Source organism: Musa acuminata, chromosome BXJ1-11 (genome assembly GCF_036884655.1).
Source record: "Musa acuminata AAA Group cultivar baxijiao chromosome BXJ1-11, Cavendish_Baxijiao_AAA, whole genome shotgun sequence".
Classification (NCBI taxonomy): domain Eukaryota; kingdom Viridiplantae; phylum Streptophyta; class Magnoliopsida; order Zingiberales; family Musaceae; genus Musa; species Musa acuminata.
The window spans coordinates 260427-280698 of NC_088337.1; the positions used below are offsets into that span (position 1 = coordinate 260427).

Here is a 20272-nt window from a genome sequence, read left to right on the forward strand (position 1 = left end):
GTAAAAACTCAATTGTTTATATTGGTGATATTATCTTTAGATGACAGGCTTTTTGCTGCACATGAAGGAAGGTTACTTTCATCTGCATCTATCTATCTTGCTGCTATGCACAATATCCCCAGTCCAGCTTGATCTTATCACTAACCTGGATGACTCTACTTTCATTCTAAGGGGGTGCCTATACTGGAAGTAACTAGATGTTAGTATATATTCTTATTCTTATTGGTAACTAGATCTCACTTTTCTCTTTGTCTTTCCTTTTGAGAGAAACATTGAGAGAGAAAAGCACCTAGGAAGGAGTTGCCTGTGCCAAATTCCTTTGTTTTTGAACTCCACTTGTTTGATTAGGCTTTCTTTATAACCTCTTGCATCATCTCTCCACCATTAGTTTGCTGTAGCTGACCCGGTCCGATGGATATTATTAACATGCTTCCTTTTTGACTTGTAAACAATCAACAGTGGTGAGTTCAAAGAGAAAGAGTAAGAGAAGTCAATTCTTAGCAGTACCTGAAAACAGGAAAGGCAGGTCTAGTAAAACCTAAGACTGGCTGTGCCAACAATAATGGATAAGAATTGGATCGATATGTATTTCAGATATGAACCAAGAGTAACGACTAAGGATATTGACAACGGGAGGATAACTTGGAAGATTCAAGCAAAAAAGGAGGAGGAGGAGGAGGAGGAGGAGGAGGAGGAGGAGGAGAAAAGAACAAGAATAAAACAATATAGGATAGGATAGGAAAGGAAAGGAACCTGAGGTAGGGGCGCTTGCGATTGCCTTAAAGCCAAAGGACAACAATTTGTAGTCGTTCCACGAGAAATCTAAGGGTGACGAACAAATGCCATCCAAATCTCGGGGACACTCAAGATTCCATCATTGCTAAGGGTAAAATCTGAGTTCATAACGAGTTGTTTTATTTCAGATATCCTCCCACGCTCATGTATAAAGCCCTGCAGAGAAAGCCTCCATCGCAAGCATGGCCACCGCCCCTCTTGCACGCCCCCACCACCTCTCCTTCTCCACCATCCTCCACTCCCTCTCCCAAACACCTCACAGACTCCGAAAGAGAATGTTCGTCACATGGAGCCCGGACCAGGAGATGAACCAGGTGAGGCAAAGATCTGGAGCGGACATGAAGAGGAAGCTGGAGTGGTACGATCTCGTGGCACTGGGCGTGGCAGGAATGCTCGGCGCCGGAGTCTTTGTGACCACCGGGCGCGTCGCCCACAAGGTCTCGGGACCAGCCGTCTTCATCTCTTACATCGTCGCCGGCGTATCGGCCCTTCTCTCTTCCATGTGTTACACTGAGTTCTCCGTCGAGATGCCCGTCGCTGGCGGCGCTTTTAGTTATCTAAGAGTGACATTTGGTACAATACGAAACATCTGTTTTCAATTAGCACCGAGTAGCTTTTAGATTTGCGCTTGCTTTTGCTGAGTGATATATATCCAGGAGAATTCGTGGGCTACTTCGGAGGAGCAAACATACTGATGGAGTATGTGCTGTCGAACGCGGCGGTGGCCAGAACCTTTACGGAGTACTTGAGTCACGCATTCGGCGTGGATGATCCCAAGTCGTGGAGGGTACAAGTGGATGGCTTGGCACAAGGCTACAATGCACTAGATTTCCCTGCTGTTGCTCTTATTATTCTCGTCACCCTATGCTTGTGCCACAGGTATGCATCGTTTCCTTTTGTCACATATGGCCGTAGTTCTTTTCCTGCTTTGGTTCTTCTACTTCTTCTTCTTCTTCAGCTCTTCTCTTCTTATCCTTTCTCTCGGTGACTCCAGCACTTGGGTCTTCTGTTTGCTTATGAGATAGTGGGAGTTCACTCATGAGGTTTTGTTTCCTTATGCAGATTAACATGGTCTTGTTTGTGTGTGTATGTCAAGGTCTATAGTTCATGTCATACTATGTACTGTTATCGTTCTGATGTCGCTGTTTCTTATGCTGCTGGAGTGTTAACAGTACAAAGGAGAGCTCCATTGTGAACGTTGTAATGACGGTGTTTCACGTGATCTTTTTCGGGGTCGTCATCGTCGCATGTTTCGCAAACGGCAATCCCAAGAACCTGATTGAGCCCAAAGGCTTGGCTCCGTTCGGTGCTCGTGGTGTTCTTGATGGGGCGGCCATAGTATACGTCAGCTATATCGGCTATGATTCCGTGTCGACCATGGCAGAAGAGATCAGAAACCCCTCGAAGAGCCTTCCCATAGGTATTGCCGGCTCCGTGCTCATCGTCTCCGCGCTTTACTGCTTGATGGCCCTGGCTTTGTGCTCCATGATTCCATATGATGAGGTGCGGGTGTTCTCTCTATCGATCTATCAATCTCTCTCTCTCTCTCTCTCTCGATATATATATATATATATGTATATATACACACACATGACGCCAAGCTTGTTCTTCTGCTTAACGTAGATATTGGACGACGCTTCCTTCTCTTCGGCCTTCAAGAACATGGTAGGTTGGAGATGGATGGGCAACGTTGTGGGAGTGGGGGCAAGCTTGGGCATCGTGGCGTCGCTGCTCGTTGCCATGCTGGGCCAGGCGAGGTACTTGTGCGTCGTCGGCAGGGCTCGTCTCGTGCCATTCTGGTTGGCCAAAGTCCATCCTTCCACTGGAACTCCCATCAACGCCACCATCTTCTTGGGTAAGTGGCGCCATATATTTCCTACTCATTTAACCTACCTAAAGACTCACTTCATGGCTTCCGCTGTCCCCAGAAAAAGTGCCATGAACACCGAGGACACTTCCACTTAGAAACATAAGAAACTATTTATTCCAGTCATTCTCTCTCTCTCTCTCTCTCTCTCTCTCTCTCTCTCTCTAATCTATGTCATGTCAATATAATATATATGTATATAAGAAGATTTCTCCTTCATAATGCAGGGATATGTACAGCGTCCATCGCACTCTTCACGGACCTCGAAATAGTAATCGAGATGATATCGATCGGAACGCAGATAGTATTCTACCTGGTGGCCGGCGCACTCATCTACCGACGCTACGTGAAGCTCGGCGGCAGCGGCGGCATCAGCAGTCCCCTCCCCACTCTCCTCTTCCTTGTGCTGCTCACGTCGACTTCGATTGGCTTTTCCCTTTCATGGAAGCTCAACGGCGGGTACTGGTGGGGACTAGCAATGTTCGGCACGGCCGCCATCGCCATCACCGGGATCTTCCACCGCAAAGTCCCATGCAACCGCAGCACGGCGGAGTGGTCGGTTCCGCTGATGCCGTGGCCGGCGGCTGCCTCCATCTTCCTCAGCGTGTTCCTCATGGCTAGACTCAAGAAGAGGTCCTTCCTGAGGTTTGTCTTGTGGAGCTGCTTCATCACCTTGTTCTATGCGCTGTATGGCGTTCACTCCACGTTCCACGCGGAGGAGATGGAGATGGAAAGGGGGGCTTCCGAGGGCAACCATGGCGAACCATCTCCGCCGCAGCAGGGAAAGCTGGAGGTACAGGGGCCGTAGCGCGCCAGTGTTGTTGACCTCTGTTGGCCTTTTGGGGTGGCTCAAATGCCATGCCATGCCAAGCAACCTTTATAGGAAAAGACAATCAATTTTTAAAAGGTCAATGAGGAGGACAATAACAACAAAAATGCATGCTTTCTAAAACCCATCTCCACATTGTTTCCACAGTAATCCATTAATCATCATTGTCTTGGTTTGACATCTATCTATTCATCGTATGAGAGTTAATAGCCATCAATAATCAACAGAGGTTATTACCACACCAAGGATAAACCATGAAAGAACACAATACTCCACCAAACATCAGAATAGAAGCATGAAATAAGATTGTACTGCTAATTCTCATGCAGAACACATTTTTGTTGGATTGTTCGGCTTTTCATGTTGGGAATACTCTCAAAACATGTCTCCAGAAAAAGATCTGCATTGCTTGAATAGATGGAAGATAAAGCATGCAAATCTACATTAAAGTTTTCAAGCGATTGAACGAGCAAAAACAACTAAATCACTTTCATGCTACAGCAATTGAACGACGGTCCCAATTTTCCTCCAGGACCATGGAATCATTTGAATTTGACAAGGACCACCATGCATTGGCCACGAAAGAATAAAAAAGAAAAAAAAGCCAAGCATCAAGGAGGAAATTTCCACTTCCAACTGGATGTGCACGAGTAAGTCAATGGGATGCCATGCTTTCAGTATCTGTAATCACAGGTGATGATCCAACTATAGCAATCAATGAATCTATTGCCTGGACCACTGACTGCCTCAGCAGGTGGTCCTCAAAGCAAGAAATGTCAAACAGAATAACCAAATGGCTGTGCTCAGAGTAAAAGTCATCAAGTTAGATAGCTTACAGTAAGTTTCCATGTGGACTTCCCATTGGATGTCCAGAATCTGAATTGGCAACCAAGTCCAATGATTGTTCGGCCGTCATGGAACCCATCATCACTTGCTCCAGTTCTGTGGCAGGACCTGAATAGAAATACAACAGAAAAGCAAGATCCAGAGAAGATCATCATTAAGGACATGAAGGGAACAAATCATCATCTAAATTCTGAATGCCAACAAGATTCTTTTTAGCAGCTAAAAGCACTTGGATCCACCTCAACTTGGCATCCACTTCCTAAGTCTCTGATAAAGCAACACCCTGAAACAAGAGCAATCCAGCTTTTGAATAAGCCAGAAAGAACATCTGAGGTCTCTTGACTTCCCAGATTACCCAGACATAAACAGGTGTAGTATTTTCAGAAACAAAAAGATGTAGGTTTCCCAAGACTAACAGCAGAACATGATGATCACTGCTACAGCAATCTTAGATTTAGAGAAACAAATAAACAATGAAACGGTAACTCATAATTTGGTTCAAGTGAGCAAATTGATGGCCCTGACTACTACACTTCAGCTAATGAAGCCCAACAAGACATACAGAAAGTTGTATTAGGTACTCAAACTGGTATCTTTTAGCTGGCTTAACAATGAAACCACCTTCTCATGAAAATCAAAGTAACAACCACCACAGTGTGCATCTAAGTGCATTATATTTCCTTAACCCAAAAGGGGCAATGTGACTCATCTAGCAACAAATACTAACAAACGAGATAAAAACAAATATTAACAAATGAGATAACTCTGGCAAAGCTGAGAAGAGGGCCCTCAGACAAATTGGCAGTTGGTGTCTCATGTCAATAAGAGTTGATATCTTCAAAATAAGAATCGTGAAACAATCATGCATATACCCCAAAAAGAAGCTACAGATTCCTCTCCAGATAAAGTACCAATATTTTCAGCTTTCTTATTATGCACTGATCTCCCATTTACTTTAAGTACACTTCTATACTCTTCATTTCAGACAGCCCTGCACAAGTTTCTTGGCACAGCCATGTTCGGAAGGAACAAAACAAAAATATGCAATCTTGAATCAGAAACTTTCTAATTGACACCCATGAAGCCCAAGTAGTAATAGAGGAACGTTACCATCACTTACAAATTACTGTAAAACTGCATTATCCAACAATGTATTATTTGCAGATATCCTTAATGGCAAACTCTTTTACATAATATAGACATCATCCTTTGTATTCCATTACAACCCAAGGTGTTCCTTTCTCTGCTAGCGATGCACGAATGCTATTACTTTATAGTATATAACTAAAAGCTGTACGAAGAACCTAGTTGGTGAAATCTTCTTAAGTATACCATAAGCCTTCACTAACAACAAGAAGACCAGCCACAAGGATGAATGTTCCAACAATAGGTCATAAGTTAATTTCTAAGAGTGAAGCTTCCACTTAAATTAATCGACTTATCTATCTGTCGGTCTTCACAAGACTAATCAGAACAAATGAAATTAGTCACAACAAAAAGTGGGCCTTGCTTGCCAGCCTTTAATTATAACAGCATCAATCTGGTCCATCTTCATAAGAATGAAATGTTTCATTTTAATTGGCAACTGATAAATATATAAGAAAATGTTATGAGATCTGTATTGACCGAATTAGTATAAGATCAAGACATATAAGTGCTCCAATTATGTTATAACCTGTGATCAATCCATAGAGGCCAATAGAAAATTAATAGACATTAGAAAGAAGCGAATGCTCAAACATCATCGACTAACTTTTCTTACACAAACATTAAGTTGAGAAACAAATTCACCTCAAATATTCAGCAGTAGTAGGCTTCTATCATGTGTTAGCAATCACAAGATTATCTTTAATAATTAAATTAATTCAATTAAATAGACTCATCTTTAGCAGTCATGTTATCACTATCAATCCACTGCCTACCAAAAATGATGTTGAATATTCTCATCCAAACCAATCATTTGATTCTAGAATGCTTAATGAGTTATCTAAGGCCCTAGAGAACAACATAAAGTTTTGGTGCCTTGCCCTGATATGCAATGCACCATGTAACTAGAACTTCTTCTATTTTGCTGACAAAGCAGTTAGCATGTCAGAATCTTTAAGCCTTAGTGGCAGTTTGTTCACAAACCCAAATTATATGATCCTCCATTATGGTTCATGATGATTGCACTGCACAACATATTACTAGGATTTAATCCATTTTGTTGGTCCAAGATCCAAATAACAAATTTTAGTTCTTCCTAGACAAATTGTACTCACTGAACTGGACTCCTTCAGTTGCACCAAGACATTATGTAACATCCAATTTTTAAGATCTTAGACATTCCAACAAGTCATTAATGCATAAATTTATATTTATGCAAGAGCCAATAACAAAGATAGAAACAACATACAGAGGTGAATAGAATAAATGCTCTGCAAACTTCTGTTGCACATTTATCATTGAAAAGTTTGGACATGGACATATATGCATACCTGCATATCATGACATTTATAAAATCTCAGTTTGAGGATGAAGGTGTCAATATCTCCAGAGATGGATGTGCAATTTTAACAATTCATATGAATAAATTTGCACATACCAAGAAACATAACAATGCAAGGGAGACAGAGTACTCCAGAAAATAAGTCATATATTGTTAAATATATAGCTCAATTACCTGGCAACGTGCTAATGGAGCTTTAACAACAATAGCTTTTCCTCGGTTAAAAGGTTGCATATGGCTAGACAGCCACTTTAATAACTTGATCCATAAAATATCTGAGTGACACCAGTGTTGCTATAAGTGCAATATACTTGCATAATATTGCATGATGTGCATGTAAAAGTTGTAGAGTTTCTTTCTCTAACAAGATTTAAGGTGTGTTATAATCAACAAGAGGATCAAGATCGGATGAAAGAAAAGCATGAGGAACACATCCAGCATATAGCATTTTTTACAAATTAGAGGCATGCATAATTTACATACACTATATACAGAGATTGGCACTTGAACATGTATGTTCAAACTTAAAACATCAAAAGAAGTTCCATCTCAAGACTCAGCAGAAGTCTTCTTGGAAGAGAGACATTCACATAGAAAACAACAGATTAGCAACAGATGAAATATTGTGTCCACATCTCTTCCAACATTGGTGTACAAGAATCAATTTATTATAAACATCAAATTAATATCAAATCTCTAAAGACTTTAAAAACATTTTCAATGACAGAAATCATGTCCTCAAACCTTTAATGAGATTCAACATCATTAACATGTTTGCTACTGTAGTAGGGAATCTAATTTGATATATCATACCTACGAACCTTGCATCCAAAGAACATGTGATTTCCTTACACTGTTAAATAAATAAAGAAACAACAGCTCAGCTGGCAGACTGCATCAACATATCTCAATCATGGATGTGGATTCCCCTTTCTGATATGAATGGAACCTGGTTTTCATAATGAGATTATTAAGCATAATGCACTTTGTCCTTGATAACGGAACCAACTGTCAGACATACTCTAAGATATCCAGTGTATGCATTCATTACCTCCTAAATCTAGATATAACTTTCAAAATAAAGAAAAGCAAACAATAGACATTCATTACATTTTTGAAAATCTACATGTAGCTTTCAAGATAAAGAAAAGCCAAAATATAGTACAATCGCGTAACAATTTTTTCTATAGCAAAGATAACAGTTTTGAATAGTAAATCACCTCGAATTATCCCTCTAAAAAATTCCAACTCAAGTGTGAATATGCTTATGAACTTGAAATGCAAACTTAAATTGTTCAAGAGTTGAGAAAAAAGAACCGAAACAATTGAAGATAAAGCTTATTTTTCATTAATGGAAGGCACTAGTATGCTTACATATTCCCCCACCTGCATGTAATCACCTATTTATTATTCAGTTATGGGAAGATTATTCTTCAACTACTAATATCTCCCTCAATTTTCTCTCGATATTTTCCAAGTCTCTCCTTTTCTTTTGTTATTTATCATATTCAGCTCTACATCTATGTAGAAAGTGATAAAGCAAAAGCTAGGTTGGGCTTCCAAGGAAAAAAAAAACTTTTTCCTCCTAGTGTGACGTTTTCAAGTAAAAGATCATTTAAGCACTGACCAAACACCAGTAAAAGAAGCAGAGATAAATGTCTGCATTAACCCATTGGTTAAAGTTGTCCTTTCCATAAAGTAAATTGCTCACTTTTGGGCATTCTGAGGCCACATATGTATTCCATGCTTCTTACAACATTGCTTTGGAATCTTATACACCTTACAATATTTTTCATAAATATCACAAAGAAAATCTGTCTCAAATAAGATATCACAAAAAAAGTCCAAATTTCAGAGAGATTGAAGAGGCGAGGCCATCAACGAAAGAAAGAATTGCTGAACGAAGGACACATGTTTTATGGTAAAGCAAGATCCTAAAATAGAAAATATGAGTAACAGACATCAACTAGGTTATTCTTCAAAGAAGCTAGCAAAACAGAACATGCAGAACAGAGTAAAACCATTCATTAAGTTTGAGCAATTCTTAATTCAAAAAGAAATGATAACAAAGTCTCCTCTTCATTTACTGATGGTTAATGCTTTTAAGAGAGTTCAAAAGAGGATGCAGCATTTAAAAGTTATAATAGATGTGTTCCCTTGCATGCATAAATCTTAATATAGTTGATGAAAGTGAAAACACAAGGGTGGGCAAATCAAATAAAGCAGAAAGTGCAGCTGCTAAAGTTCACAAGAAGAAGCATCAGCTTCTGAAATGCCAAGATAATTTCTTTCTTAATACATCTCCACAGTTCAAAGTTCTGGAAATGTGAAGACAACTTAGTTGCTGCTATAAAGCAGAGATAAGGTAATATAATAAAATCCACTGGCTTTTGAAAGGCCAAGATATTTGCCTTATTAATACATTTCATCTGTATAAAGCAGAGTCTGGAAATGTGAGGAGAATTTACTTGCTACTCACTCAACTAAATTCCTGCAAGAGAAAATAGATAAAAGAAAAAGGACAGTAAGGTAACACTGCCACTCTCATTCAACTAAACAGTAGAAGCATGATAAAGAAGCTGTAACATTCCTACATTTATATATTCAACATCAATCTGGCTTCAATCATTCAGCTCAGAAATTATTCTTCAATTCAGGATAATTTTGTTTGTAACATGATCCCCATCAGCCAGATGATGAGAATTGTATTCTTTGAGTCAAGATAAATTTTTGTGATGCCATGATGAACCAAATGATAGAAAAGCAAGGAGACCATCACATGCTGTTAACAGTGATTCACTTCTGAAATGCACAAGAGAAAAGCGAGAGGCTCAGGAACTTGTTGTAGAAGCTTTCCAAAGCCAAAATAGACAAGTTTATCAAATGCCAGCTCAAAACGAACCAAACTAACACTAGTTTACCTTTACTATCTCTACATAAGAAAGGAAAAGCAGAAAAGAGAGAGTGGACACTCAAGCCATAGTTTAAAATGTCGTTCCATGACCCGAAAGCAAATAACAGCACACGAAGAAAAGCCCACAAGTCACGCTGTTCCTACATCAGGCATCCTAAGCTAAATAGAAGAAACAAGTCAGAAGCAAAGAAGGTGAGAGGACCTTGTCAATCCTCGGCCGACACCTTCGCCCGCTTCTTCCCGGAGAGACCCTTCAAGAACGCATCGAGGATGCGGCGCTGTGAGTCGAGGATAAGCTCCGTGCGCTTCAGCTCCATCTCCATCCTCTCCTCCTCTATCTCCCGCGCCATCTCCATCTTCCTTTGTTCCATCCCCAGGCACCCGTCACCCAGCATTCTCAGCGCCGACACCATTTCCCTGACCGCACTCGACTCCATCTCCAACCTCCTCCTCCTCCTCCTCCTCCTCATCTTCTTCTCCATCTTGCGCCGCATCTCCTCCTTCACGGGCCCCACGCCGCTGAAACCCTTGAAGAAGCGGGTGGTGGCGGCGTTAGGGTTCGGCGCGACCCTGTCGTCAGCTCTATAGACCTTGGACCGGACTGCTTTGGGGATCGTGAATCTGAGCTCACCGATCGCGCAGCCGCCGTTGGTCATGAGGTGGTGGAGACTTTGGGTGTTGCTCCCGCCGCCAGCGCCGCGGTGCTCGAAGTCGTCATTCTCTTCGTCGTCGGAGGAGGGCGGGTGGGGCGGGACCGAGGATTGGCAGGCGGACGGTCGGTGGGGTTCGCCTACTTCTACGCTGCCACCGTGCTCCGTGGCGTGCATCTTGCGGAAGTAGACCCAGGAGGAGGGAGGGAGGGAGGTGTCGAACTGGAGGGACTTGCGGCGCTCGCTGCGGTAGCGCTTGCGGAGCTTCTCGACCTTGTGGCGGCACTGTATGTAGGTCTTGGGCGGGGAGGGGCCGGAGGGGCAGCGATCGGCGACGTCGTCGGCGACCTCCTGCCAGTGGGAGGCGCGGAGGTTGCCGCGACGCAAGGCGTACCACTTGTCACGGTAGGCGCCGATGAGGGCAAGGATCTCCTCGTGGGTCCATATGGGGGCGGCCAGCCGGCGGGTGGCGGAGGAGGAGGGCAGCGGTGGCGGGAGAGACGCCGGTAGGGGAAGCAGGGAAGCGGATCTTTCCGGCGAGGGGGACGGTGACGGGGAAGGTGACTGACAGCGGGACGCCGCCGCCTCTGCTGCAGCGGAGGCGGCAAGCACTGCGGGGGAGGGTGGGTCCTTCTTAGGGGAGGAAGCGTCGGCGGAGAAGGCCATCACGGAAGAGGAAGTGGCGGAGGTGGTGGTCGCCAGAAAGGAGGGGTGGTGGTAGGCGGAAGGGAACAATGGTGTTTTGTTTGGTTATGAGTCGGGGCACCATCCTGAGGTGGGCGGCGCGCTCGCTAAAGATACTACTAGTGCACCACTCCCAAAGTTAGCAAGGTCTTAGTCTTACGGGTGTGCTCGAGCGTGGCCATGGCAACAAACCCTGTTGGCTCTTTATGAGCATTCGATCCTTGGAAAAGACTAATGGTATGTGTTTTAATTTTAATAGTTATTACTAAGATGTTCTAATTTGATTGTGATAGAAGATCTGTCTTTTCCATTACAATTCTCTCCCTAAAAACTCACATTCGAATATTTTTAGATTAATAATAAATGCTCTGATTTCACTTAGTTATGCTATCATAATAACATTTATCTTATATTGTATTTATTAAAAATTAGGTATAAAATAAATAAATAAATAAATAAATGATGCATGTTGATTTAGATCATCTCTCTGTCGAGAAGATGGTTAGTAAAGGGTGAAAAACAAAGATGGTAAAATATTCTCAATAAGATGGATGATTGTAAGTTAATCATCACTCAGTCACATCACTCAACTTTGTCCGGCATGCATCAAGTTTGATGTTTGAAGTTATGCATCAGATGACTACTTCATAAAATTATTTCTGTGTTTCATTGAAAGTATCTAAATTATCTAGAAAACTGAATACTTCATTCAGAAAAGGATATCATAAGTATTTTATACTCAATGACATTCGAAATTAATAATACAAAATTATAAAGATTTATTCATTTAATACTATACATGCTTCGATGACACTTTAAATGGTTTACGAACGTGACGATTGTTAGGATCGAGAGCACTAAGAGGGGGGGGGGTGAATTAGTGCAGCGGAAAACTTTCAGCGATTTAAAAACAAAAGCCGCGTTCGTCCGATAAAAACGATTTCGATGTAAATGCCGATTCACAGTTCGTAGTTTACGCAGTTTGCGTCTAAATGCAGTTTGCGTCTAAATGCATATTGCGTCTAAGCGCAGTTTGCTTTTAAGCGCAGTTTGCGTCTAAGCGCAGATTGCGTCTAAACATAGTTTGCGTCTAAACACAGTTTGCGTCTAAGCGTAGTTTGCGTTTAAGCGCAGTTTGCGTCTAAGCGCAGTTTGCATTTGAGCGCAGTTTGCGTCTAAGCACAGTTTGCGTCTAAACGCAGTTTTACGTCTAAACGCAGTTTTGAACTTTGAAAAGCGTTTTATGAATATGCAGAAAGCAATTTGCAATTATAAATGGAATCAAAACGTAAGCGTAAACTACAGTGTAAAGATCGTACGAAAACACCGATTTACGTCTGAATGCAGATTCGGAAAGATCAGAACTTAGAGACTCGTTCGTAAAAGCGCAGAGGGCAGTAGGTATGTAGGAGGTTTGCAGTAATGATAAAGTGCTCAAAGTAAAAGCAAACCAGAGATTTAGAGTGGTTCGGTCAGTCTTGACCTACTCCACTTTTGGCTTCCTCCTCCGACGAGGTCACCGACGTCAACTAGCTGCCTTCCTTCAATGGGCAAAGGCTAACTGCCCTTTTACAGTTTCTCTCCTTTTGACGGGCTCAGGAGACAACCCTTACAGATCCTTTCTCTCCTCTTTTTACAACTCAAGACTTGAAGAACAGAAGGAAGAGAACTTATGGACTTTACACAAATTTGAGCTCTTAGAATCACTGAAAAGATCAAGAATTCAGTGTGGATCTGTATCTTTTCAGTGCTGAATGGGTGGGGTATTTATAGGCCCCAACCCAGTTCAAATTTGGAGCTCAAAACGATCAAATCGATCAAATCCCAGAATTCCGGGATCAGGCGGTTGCACCTCTTGACTGGAGAGGTTGCACCGCCTGGCAGAGCTCGGAGACTGAGCCCAGGCGGTTGCACCTCTCTGTCAGGGGTGGTTGCACCGCTTGAGTCTGGCTCGAAGACTGAGCCCCAGGCGGTGCCACCTCTTGACTGAGGCGGTTGCACCTCTCTGCCTGCGCTCGAAGACCGAGCTCAGGCGATGCTATCTCTCTGTCAGGGAGGTTGCACCACCCAGTCTAGCTCGAAGACTGAGCTCTGGGCAGTTGCACCTCCTGGCTGGGGCGGTTGCACCGCCCAGTCTCGCTGGGAGACACAGCCCTGGCGGTTGCACCTCCTGGCCTAGGCGGTTGCACCGCCTGGTGCAATCAGGGTCCGAATGGTTAGCTCCATTCGGCCCAATTTCAATCTTTTCAGGGGCCCAATTGCCCCAAGATTAAGCTAATGGGATCACCTCCCATTTTCAAGCTTAATCAACGTGCTAACTACGATTAAATCTAAGACAACTTCTGCAGCTTTGCTCCGATGCGTCAATCGCTTCTTCCGGCGAGTTTCCGGCGAACTTCCGTCGATCATCCGATGAACCCTCGGTGATTCTTCTGCGGACATCCGACAAACTCCTGGACTTTGCGACGATCCACTTGGCGAGTTCCGACGAGCTTCGCTTGGCAAGCTTCTGGACTTCTCGGATCTGTTCTCGCAGAACCTCCGACGACCGTCCGAACTTCCGTCGAACTCTCGAACTCCCAACGTGATCATGATCTTGACTCCGGCGCAACTCCTGCTGCTTGTCTAACTTTCATCGTAGTTAATCCTGCACAACAAAACTTCGATCGAGACAATTAATCCTAAGCAATTTAACCAAGTTGTCCGGTCATGTCATTGGTCCATCGACGCTTTGTCCGATTCTTCGGCGCATCGTCCTCTCCTGCAGCCTATTGCCCAATCGGCCAGTTGACTCTGCAACTCCGATATCCTTGGCACAATACCCGCTCTTCTTGGCCCGATGCCCGAGTCCACGGCCCGAAGCCTTCTATCGATACGTCGACCGATCCACCGGTCCGACGTCCAATCTTCTGACATGTTCCTTCGGCACAACATGATTTTCCTGCTTTAATTGTCTCATCCTGATCGAAGCATCCTGCGTCACTCAAAACACAGATTAAATCATAAATATATATCAAGTAGTTTCATCATCAAAATATGAGATTCAACAATAAGTCATATAGTGATTCGGTGAGGGCTGCACAAAGCTAAATGAAGATACGATGATGAACTACTTATTACTGAGACTCTACAGTATTTTGTTAAAGGTGATAATAACCGACAGGAATCAGAACGACGGGGACAACCACCTCTTGGGATGTTAGTGCCCACTATGTTATGGCTCGGTTGCTCCACTGGTTACTAAGGCTCAACAAATGACTTTATCGATAACAAATGTGATAGGCAATAGTGAGAAAGAGAACATCAACATTAGCAATTTTTCATCACCAAGGCTCAACCGATGACCATCGTCACGTTGACTAACACGAAGACGAGCGATCACAGTGACCAATTGGCGATGGCTCGATTGCCTCATTGATTACTAAGGCTTAATGCTCAACCAATTACTACGACGATGATGACCAATGGAAAGGTTGATGTATTATTGGTAAGAAAGCGACGGGTAACTCTTATCTCATTTTTAACGACGACTGTGACCGCCACGATGATAGGATGGAGGTTGACGACGATGATACCACTATTGAAGCTCAACAGGACACATTCCTTTACTATTTGACAATGGCAACTTTTTAGTACTTTCGCTAGAGCTAAGGCTCGTTAGGTTAGGACATAGTTCTTGTTAGCAATGACAAGGAAGATCGCCATGACGACAAAGTTCTTATTAGTTATGACAAGAAAGACCGTGATGACCACCACTAGCAAGAACGGTGGCGATGATGATTTTTTTGATATTGTTGTTGCATTGATTCGATGGGATAGCATAGATAATTAAAAAAATAATAATAATATATGATTTAATAGAAAATAAATCAAATCCCTATATCTTGATTAAATTGATGTTATTATGTTCATGTCAAGCAAATTAATTTAACAAAAAAAAGCCATTTCATCAAAATTAAATATGAAAATATCATATGATAAAACCCTCTTACCAGGGGCTTCTTTTAGGCAAATTATTCTTTTTTATTTTTCACTTTTACCGATAGAATCTTACCTCGTCAAATCTATGTTTTTTTACCATAACATCATGGATTACTTTATAATAAAATATAAATCTTGTGGTGCTTTTTTTCTGTAGAAGCATCAAGAAGAATGGACATACTATATACCGTGTCGCGGAGGTGAGATGATCATATGATCCTTTAAATCTCTACTGTTGAGTTCTCGGACCATGAAAGCTTTCATTAGAGCATTCTAATGAAAACGTTTAATCATGTGACAAATCTAACGAGACCTTTGCTCGAACGATTCTAATAGACACATCGAAGGCATTAGGTGGAAACATCATCCCATGTTGGTCGACAAATATAATCAAAGAGTAAAATATATGTGTGTATCACTTTGTATAAAAGGTGTATATTAGTTGCCTCTTAAAACAAAAACAATGAAAGGTATATGTTATCGTTTTTAAATTTAAAAGAATAAATAAATATATTAAAAACTATTAAAATAAGTTTATGTTATAACCTACGGCTTATTTACTACGCATAATATTATATTCTAAAATCATATAATCGAACTTTGTATATAAATGTACTAAAATAGTTTTAAAAATATAATTTTTTTTTGTAATTTTGTATACTAAAATTTTGATTCTTTATTAAAGTTTACTTTATAAAATAATTTTTAAAGATACAAAATTCACTTGAATTGGTTCGTTTGCGTTAGGGTTTTACTATCTTTCCCCAAGAAAAGCGGAAGAAGAATAACGGTCCACCAAGAAACTTATGGAGGAGCAAGAGGCCCAGCAAGTTTCGTCGCCCGCCGTCTCCGCCCACATCACTTCGCTCCTCAAGAGCCTCGCCGTCGTCCCCTCCGCCGCCGCCCCCGCGATCATCGATTGCGTCCTCGTCTCCTCCTCTTTTTCCCCTTCGGCCCTCTTCTCCTTACTCCTCGAATCATTCGCAGGCGCCGCGGAGGTGAGACAAACCGAATCAATCTATCAATTACTTCTTCTTTTCGTCGACAGACGCCGTTCTCGGCTGATCTTTTGTTATCTCAGCCGCTTCAATCGAATTACATCTTGTCGTACACGAGTTCTCTTTGCCATCTGATCAAGAAAACCCGTAAGTTTAAGGCTTCTCACGGTGCTGCTATTGTTGTTCTCCGATCGTTTCTTGAAATCGTTATTCCCTTTTTCAGGGTTTCAAGATGGTTCAATGCGACAGCTTATATGGAGAGTTTTCTTACCTCTTCTCAAATCTATCAATTCGGATGACTCCGAGTTGTTCAACCAGGTATGCAGGATGCTGCTTATCAGATGCCAATGAATTTATTTTCTCTTTTCCTGCTAGTTCCTGTAATATGTTCGTTTTACGGCAGGTTAATGGTTTGTTCTGTGACCTTGTGTCCGAGATTCAGTCATGGGATCTTTTGGGAGCCACGTTGGTGCCATTTTGTCTGAGATCTTTGGGACTTATAATTGGCATGCCTCAAAATGAAGATTTGGCAGCTTATAAATGGACAACGAGTGATGTCGTCGAACAAGGTTCAGATGACATCGCTTTAGGAGTTTTACCCTTGCAAATTGTATCACATATCTTGATGTCACTACTAGAGTCTGCAATGACATGCAGGGAGGAAATCCAAAGTGTTGGACAAACCTTGATTAATGGGGGTGACTCTTTGGAATGTTTTATCAATAAACTAACATGGGACTTGTCCAGATTAGCACTTGGAGTGCTTATGCAGGGTTCAGAATATCGCTCTTGTGCTATGCGCTTGCTCCTTCCGGTTGTTTTTAGCTCGCTCAGTAAGCCGACTCTGGTTACAATTCAGGTGCAAGGGTCACAATATAGCGTTTCAAGGTAGGAGGCCAACTTTTTTTTTTCTCTCGGTGCTGTAGTTACATTTTAGGTGCATAACATAGTTTTAACCTTTTACTGGCATGCTAAGATGTATTAGACCATTGACACAATTAGATTGAGTTTCCAGGGCTTGTTTTTCAGAAGAACTATGGAACTGCTGCTCATCTTTGTTTACTCTTGGACATCTAGAGCGGCTGGATGCATTTAGCATACTTTCTTTATATTTCTCTAGATTTTATGAGATAGAAGATTTCGAGCTATCAGTTGATAAAACCACTTATGCATTAAATATAATAGCCAAAAAGGAATTTTGGGAGGAAATTCGCAAGGGATTGGTAACATTTTGTGCTATTTTTGTCTTGTTGCAAGCATTTATATTCTTTGAACTGTCCTTACATTTTCTTGATTCCTGGCAGGTGGATAAGGATCCTTTTGTAAGAAAGCAAGCACTTTATATTCTGAAAATAATGTTAAGACACTATTCCTTTCTTGAAAGCCAATATGGTGGATGTTGCTCTGGTAATTCAGTAATGGTAGTAGAGAATAACAAGATAAATTTGAGTAGTGCAACTCCTTCTAGTGTTAGTGTGACAAAACGAGAGAAATGGGCTGATACAGAGGCTAGATCCTTAGGTGTAGGAGAAGTGTGCCATTTGGGGTATCAGGATTTAGATAGTCATGGCAGGTGGAAGGTCTTTATACTCCTTTATGAAATGCTTGAAGAGTATGGAACACACTTAGTCGAGGCAGCTTGGAGTCACCAGGTATACTTGCATTTTTTACTTGCATTTGACCTTTCTCTCCAAGTCAAGGACATCAACTATCTGTACTACCAGCTTCAGCAAATTATTAGGCATAGTTGATCTTTCCTGTGCTGATGAGTTATAAAATGCAGTCATGACAGATGAATGCACATTGAATATTTTAATAGTCAATATATCTCACGAAATGTTCTCAATAATCTAGCACACTTTAGAATTTGCTTTAGGCAAGTTATCGCTATTGTTAATTAGTACAACACTTGCTGCATTTGGTTTGATACAAAAGTTAAAAGTTATTGTATACAAAAAAATACAGATATCTATGTAGATAAGTCTAACTGGTTATTACACTTTTATGATTTATTCATTTATTTGCATGTGAAGGTAAAAGAAGGATATTGCTTGAAGTTATTTCTTCCAGTGACTTATGAATTTTGTATCAGCATTATAGGCTATATATAGCATCCAAAATTCTTAGCTTCTCTTGGTTGTACATGCATAAGCACATTGTTGTTTTAGGTGGTTTCAAGAACTGCTTGTTCCTTTCAGGTGTCTTTGTTGTTTCAGTCTAGACTACTTATTAGTTCGTCTTCAAAATTGTTTTCTTGTGAAGTCTATGAATCCCAAATGGAAAATCTAGAAACAATTTTCAGTTGGCTAGCAGTACTCTGGGAGCGTGGTTTTTGTCATGAAAACCCTCAAGGTTACTGCTACATTTTCTTGAACTCTATAATGTATAACCTGTTCTCTGAAATCTAGCCATTATGAACTTTACACTTTTCATTTTTTTCTTTTGTTTTTCAGTTCGAAGTCTAATTATGGACTCATTCTTGTGCATCGATTGGGAGAATCTTGGAACCTATGCACAAAAAATTCCTACAAGCTTTGTTCTTGGACCCCTTACACAAGCTCTGAATGATGTTGTGCACCACAAAGACTTTGGTTAGTCTTATAGTTGGATTAGCTGAATATAATAGATAATTGTATTATCCACTTGTAAGTTATGGTTGTTTTTTATGTACATTGTTGTTATAATACATTATCTTAATCTCATTGCTCTTTTGTTATTCATTGTTTTCATGGCTCATTCTTTGCATGGCACTTTAATTGGATATACCACCATAATTATATTTAGTATTTTATATATTGTGCATAAATAATTAAACTATAATCAGTGTAGTTATTAAGCATTCACTTAGGCACTCGAGCAAAGCGAGACATGACCCAAGTGCCTAAAGATGACCCAAGTGAGGTACTTGAGCTTGGGTGCTGCCTAGGTTGCCTATACGAAACTGATCAATTCTTAGGATTGAATCAAATTTTGGCTCGACTTAGGTTCAATCCATTTGGTCTGATTTGATTAAGTCCAAAAAACCTAAATCTAAAGGCCCCTCTTACCACTCGCATGACAACCCCCTTCCCCCGTTTCTTTGCATCAAAACCCATGTCATGATTGATGACTAGTGAGCGCCTCTCCTCCCTGTCAACAACCAACAATCAACAGCCCTCGAGGGCTAACAGTACCTCTCTCTCTCTCTCCCCTTTCTCCTCTTCTTCCTTTCCCAATGGTTGCTGTTGTAGGCAACACTCGCTGCCTCCTGTCTCCCTTCTTTAGCCGCCCTCTCAGGTAGTGCCTACTACCTGCCTTCTCCCTTCCCAAGTCACAACTGCCATTGCCCCCACCCCTCTTCTCCCTTCCTTGGTCGCCACCATCTTGTCACGGCCTTAGCTGGAATTGCCTAAGGCGTGAGGCACCCTTGCGGTCAAGACGCGAACTTAGCTTGCGTTGCTTAAGTCGCGAGGCACCATTGCGGCAAAGACGCGTACTTAGCTTGTGTTGCCGCAGTCGCGCTTCGCCCTTGCGATTTGCGTCCGCAAAGATCAGCCCACTTGTAACCTCTCGCAGGTCCCAAAGGACCTGCAAAAGAGAAAGTTGATTAGTTCGAAGAACGAGCGACAGACAAGTCTCGACGTTTGGCGAAAAGGGGAAGCTTTACAAACAATTCAGCGAGCACCTTGCGTGCACAAGAGAAAAGAGGGAGAGGGGGAAAACAAGGACTTTAGAAGGTTGAACGAACAGCTACTCACCACCGGGTGCGACAACAAGTTCCTGTCAAGGTAACGTGCGAACTTGCGAAAGGTTGTTCAACGCCCGACACTATACCGAAGCCCCATCCAGCCCTGTGCCACCTGGGGGGTTCCAGGGTGCTGAGATGGTTGACGTTTTGTGTGCAGCAGCGGGTTGCAGAAATCAGCCCGTGGCACGCGAAAATGAAGCTGTTTTGGGGCTGTTTTCGCACGCGATAACACGAAAACTGATCGTGGTGGAACAGTTCGTGGCAATACATACGACATAGTTCCGTGAGGGACTATATTATACGGAGGTATGATCAGGAGCTACTGGAAGCTCCACTTCGGTGAACAACACGACGGCAAGAAGGGCTATGGATTCAAGGAGTGAAGGCCATGGTATTGTAGAGGCGGGTCTTCCTTGCGTGCATCGAATCTTGCATCAGATGAAAGCCTTGGTTATCAACATATGAGGACTGTGTTCCACCGAGAGAAAAGTTT

At 41.9% G+C, this 20272-nt stretch overlaps 3 protein-coding genes across 18 annotated transcripts in view; 2 read left to right on the plus strand and 1 right to left on the minus strand.

The window, feature by feature from the left end:
* The first annotated feature begins 942 nt into the window (after positions 1-942).
* LOC135596705 (cationic amino acid transporter 6, chloroplastic-like) lies at positions 943-3470 on the plus strand. The gene is made up of 5 exons (XM_065088778.1): positions 943-1368; positions 1452-1674; positions 1968-2298; positions 2419-2650; positions 2890-3470. The coding sequence occupies exons 1-5, from the start codon at positions 978-980 to the stop codon at positions 3468-3470; spliced, it is 1758 nt and encodes a 585-aa protein (XP_064944850.1). The 5' UTR covers positions 943-977.
* LOC103970814 (trihelix transcription factor ASIL2-like) lies at positions 2861-11248 on the minus strand. 8 transcript variants are annotated; one of them, XR_010481010.1, is made up of 5 exons: positions 9942-11247; positions 7678-7774; positions 7000-7100; positions 4328-4445; positions 2861-3537 (listed from the first exon to the last, which is right to left on the minus strand). XR_010481010.1 is itself a non-coding variant. In XM_065088779.1 (2 exons), exon 1 carries the CDS (start codon positions 11053-11055, stop codon positions 9946-9948), a length of 1110 nt encoding a protein of 369 aa, XP_064944851.1. In that variant the 5' UTR covers positions 11056-11247; the 3' UTR covers positions 7478-7774; positions 9942-9945. The 8 variants fall into 8 exon arrangements, 2 of the variants coding, with proteins under 2 accessions (XP_064944851.1, XP_064944853.1); XR_010481008.1 differs by having other exon boundaries at positions 7647-7774; XR_010481007.1 differs by having other exon boundaries at positions 7639-7774.
* Positions 11249-15823: 4575 nt separating this feature from the next.
* LOC135596706 (uncharacterized) overlaps positions 15824-20272 on the plus strand; it is a 48097-nt gene continuing 43648 nt past the window's right edge. For 3 of the 9 annotated variants that reach the window (XM_065088782.1, XM_065088783.1, XM_065088786.1), the window contains exons 1-7: positions 15829-16052; positions 16136-16199; positions 16276-16370; positions 16456-16940; positions 17068-17704; positions 18251-18404; positions 18506-18643. In XM_065088782.1, the coding sequence (XP_064944854.1) occupies positions 15861-16052; positions 16136-16199; positions 16276-16370; positions 16456-16940; positions 17068-17704; positions 18251-18404; positions 18506-18643 (1765 nt within the window). In that variant the 5' untranslated portion in view covers positions 15829-15860. Of the gene's footprint in view, positions 16053-16135; positions 16200-16275; positions 16371-16455; positions 16941-17067; positions 17705-18250; positions 18405-18505; positions 18644-20272 lie in introns of those variants that run through there. The other 6 variants (XM_065088785.1, XM_065088788.1, XR_010481014.1 and 3 more) reach the window with 6 other exon arrangements.

What these genes read in the sequence shown, in the direction of transcription:
- LOC135596705 (XM_065088778.1), top strand. Translation starts at nt 978, where the DNA reads ATGGCCACCGCCCCTCTTGCACGCCCCCACCACCTCTCCTTCTCCACC. An exon ending in TTATCTAAGAGTGACATTTG is followed by an intron (nt 1,369 to 1,451) that starts GTACAATACGAA and finishes ATATATATCCAG; the next exon opens with GAGAATTCGTGGGCTACTTC. An exon ending in ACCCTATGCTTGTGCCACAG is followed by an intron (nt 1,675 to 1,967) that starts GTATGCATCGTT and finishes GAGTGTTAACAG; the next exon opens with TACAAAGGAGAGCTCCATTG.
- LOC103970814 (XM_065088779.1), bottom strand. Translation starts at nt 11,055, where the DNA reads ATGGCCTTCTCCGCCGACGCTTCCTCCCCTAAGAAGGACCCACCCTCC.